The sequence below is a fragment of the Pteropus alecto genome, unplaced genomic scaffold (genome assembly GCF_000325575.1).
Source record: "Pteropus alecto unplaced genomic scaffold, ASM32557v1 scaffold5, whole genome shotgun sequence".
Taxonomy (NCBI): Eukaryota; Metazoa; Chordata; class Mammalia; order Chiroptera; family Pteropodidae; genus Pteropus; species Pteropus alecto.
The window spans coordinates 31,786,789-31,789,706 of NW_006441953.1; the positions used below are offsets into that span (position 1 = coordinate 31,786,789).

General features: G+C 67.5%; 1 protein-coding gene across 1 annotated transcript in view; it reads right to left on the reverse strand.

Annotated features, from left to right (window-relative positions):
• Positions 1 to 67: 67 nt before the first annotated feature.
• HGFAC (HGF activator) overlaps positions 68 to 2,918 on the reverse strand; it is a 7,250-nt gene continuing 4,399 nt past the window's right edge. The window contains 4 exon segments of the mRNA XM_006919019.3: positions 68 to 315; positions 1,179 to 1,327; positions 1,419 to 1,559; positions 1,930 to 2,073. Coding sequence (XP_006919081.1) covers positions 133 to 315; positions 1,179 to 1,327; positions 1,419 to 1,559; positions 1,930 to 2,073 — 617 coding nt within the window. The 3' untranslated portion in view covers positions 68 to 132.

Here is a 2,918-nt window from a genome sequence, read left to right on the forward strand (position 1 = left end):
GCGCAGGCCGGGGCGGGCCTGGGAGGGAAGGCCGGGCGGGGCAGCAGGACAGGCAGGGTGGGCAGCATTCTTGGGAACATCTTTATTGCCAGCAAGCAGGGACCAGCTCGGGGGCCCCATGCCCTGGGGGGCTCAGGAGGGATGCACAAGCCGCCTAGGGGGCCAGATCCGGTCGCTGATCCAGTCCACGTAGTTGGCCACGCGGGTGTAGACGCCCGGCTTGTTGAGCTGCCCGCAGCCGTCACCCCAGCTGATGGTGCCGTACAGGTAGGCCACACCGTTCTTCTCACAGGCCAGGGGTCCGCCAGAGTCCCCCTGTGGCAGAGGCACCGGTCAGAGCTGGGAGCGGGCTTGGGGAGACCCAAGGCTCAGCCCCCCCACCCCCCGCCTCCCTTACCCCTACCGAGAAAGCCCCGGAAAGCATCTCAGACACACCCCTCTGAGGCAGGGCTCCCCGGGGCTCGGGACCAACGGCAAAGGTTCTTACTTCCAAGTGAGGGAGGTGTCCCACCCTCCCGCTGCCACTGTGACAGGTCTGGCCCATCGTCCCTTCCCGTGTTCCAGCACATGCTGTACCCCTAACCGCACCCCACTCGAAACGCCCTCCTCACCCCCTGGCAAACTCCTGCTCACGCCTCAGGACAAGCACAAGCACCCCCTCCTCCGCGAAGCCACCCTCGACTTCCCCACAGGCACACGTTCCACCACTCGGTCCAGCATCAACCTCACCGCCCCACTCGACCCCCTTGCTACACGTGAGCTATGTGACCCGGGAGAGTGACTGGACCTCTGCAGGCCTGTCTCCCGTCTACGAGCTGAGAATAAGGTGGCCCCTCCCCCTGAGGGCCAGCAGCGGCCTAAACGAGGTGCTGCCCCCCGACGGCACTGCCGGTGGGTCTGACGGACCGCGCCTGCTGGGAGGACTTTGGGGCAGAGGGGCCTGGCCTGCGGGCTCACCCGGACAGCCCTGCCCTCGGCTGGATGGCTGGGACACATCGGGCTTTGTGACCCAGTCCTTCCCTGGGCCTCAGTGTCCCCGTTCCTGTGAGGGGCGTCCCTCTCTGCCCCACTGCGGGGCCTTCAGCAGTGGCCTGGGGCATGCTCTCCGTCTTGGCTCCCTGCTGGCCCTGCGGGGTGGGGTCCCCTCCCCAGGCGGCAGGTCTGAGGCCGCGGCTCACCTGGCAGGCATCGGACTTGCAGTCAAAGTAGCCAGCGCAGAGCATGTTGGGGCTGATGTCGGCCCCGTATACCTCGGGACTGCTGCACTTGTGGTCGGCCACCAGGGGCACCAGCGCCTCCCGCAGGGTGCCGGAATAGGCGCTGGCGTCTGTGGACACGGTGCGGTCAGCGGGGCGAGGCTCACGTGGCCAGGGCCCCTCCAGGCACCACGCAGGCAGGCTGCTCCCACCCCCACTCACTCTCGTCCTGGTGGCCCCAGCCCGCAATCTGGCACTTGTGTCCAGTGGGGAAGGGGCTGCTGGGCTCGGGCAGGCAGATGGGCTGGACGAACTGGGAACGGACAGCACAGCGGTCCCCCTTCTTCTTCAGCCGGATCAGCACTGGGCCAGGAGGAGGCCAGAGGTCAGCATGGGGCGTGCGGGTCCGTGATGGACAGAGGGTGGCCACTGAGGTACACGAGGGTGCAGCCCCACTGGGCAGGGCCCCGAAACGCTGGCCGTCCAGGGCTTCCATCTGCTAGGCCAAGGCTGCTCTGCCAGACCAGGCACCCCCGCCACAGTACCCTGGACCCCCTACCTCCTGCCCGCCTTCTCCACTCTGTCCCCTGCTCCCGCCCACCCTCCCCCACTCGGCTGAGGACTCTCCCAGGACCTCCTGGCACCCGCCCCCAGCCCCTCTCGCAGCTCTGGCCCGGGGTGCACGAAGCATAGGGCCTCAGCCTGCTGCACCCCGCCGCGTCCTGCGCCTCACCAAGGTCGTGGTCACTGGGGTTGAACACCGAGTACAGCGGGTAGGGGATGTACTTCTCGATGCCAAACGTCTGTGTCACGTCCGTCGTGCGGTTGAAGAAATGCTGGCCCAGGACCACTGAGATGCTGTCCCTGGGGGGACTGGCAGGGGAGGGGCCGGTGGCAGTCCCACCCGAGCCTTTCCTGCCAGCCCCCGGGGCCAGCTCCTCCCACCCACAGGGGCCGAGCGTCCCAGACGTTCCCAGGAGGGTGACACTGCAGGCCTCCTGCTGGGCACGAGTCCAGACCCACTTGGTCAGCACCCCTCCCCCCATCAGAGCCTCCATTCTCCCATCTGCTGTGTATGGGGTCACTCTCACCCTGACTGGGCCCACCTGCCCTGGACTCCCCCTCTAGGCCACTGTGGGACCTTGGCCACTCGGCCCTCCTAGGCCTCAGGCCCTTCTGGAAAATGGGCTCCGTCACCATGGAGAGCCAATGACCAGCACACAGCAGAGCCTGGAGGCCCCACTCTCAGGCAGGGCCAGAGCTGGGGGCTCTGGGGTCTCCCCAGGCAGCCTCTCAAGGTGGATGGCCAGTGAGCACAGGGGTAGAAACACCCAAGCCTTCAGGGGCGTGAAGGAGATCCCTGCTTCTGCCTTTCATGGGGCTAAAGAGCAGGCCCCTCCTGTGAGGCCACCTGGAGGTCCAAGAGTCTTAAGCCAAGCAACCAGCTTCCTGCCTGTCCACACCTGTCCTGTTCCGCCCCGCCCCCCAGCTTGGCCCCTCCCACCTTGGCCCCTCCCAGCTTCTCCCTGATGGGGGGAGTGGATGCCTGCTCCCTGGTGCCACCTGCGCGATCCAGGAGTCGGGGGCAGGGCTGAGTGAGGGTCTGCGCCCATCATCCCTACTGCGCACGCGCAAGCGCTCCCCATCTCCTCCCGGAGCCCCCTCCGCCTCAGCCAGAACCCGGGGCGGAGACGGGGTGGGGACGGGGCGGGGACAGCAGTC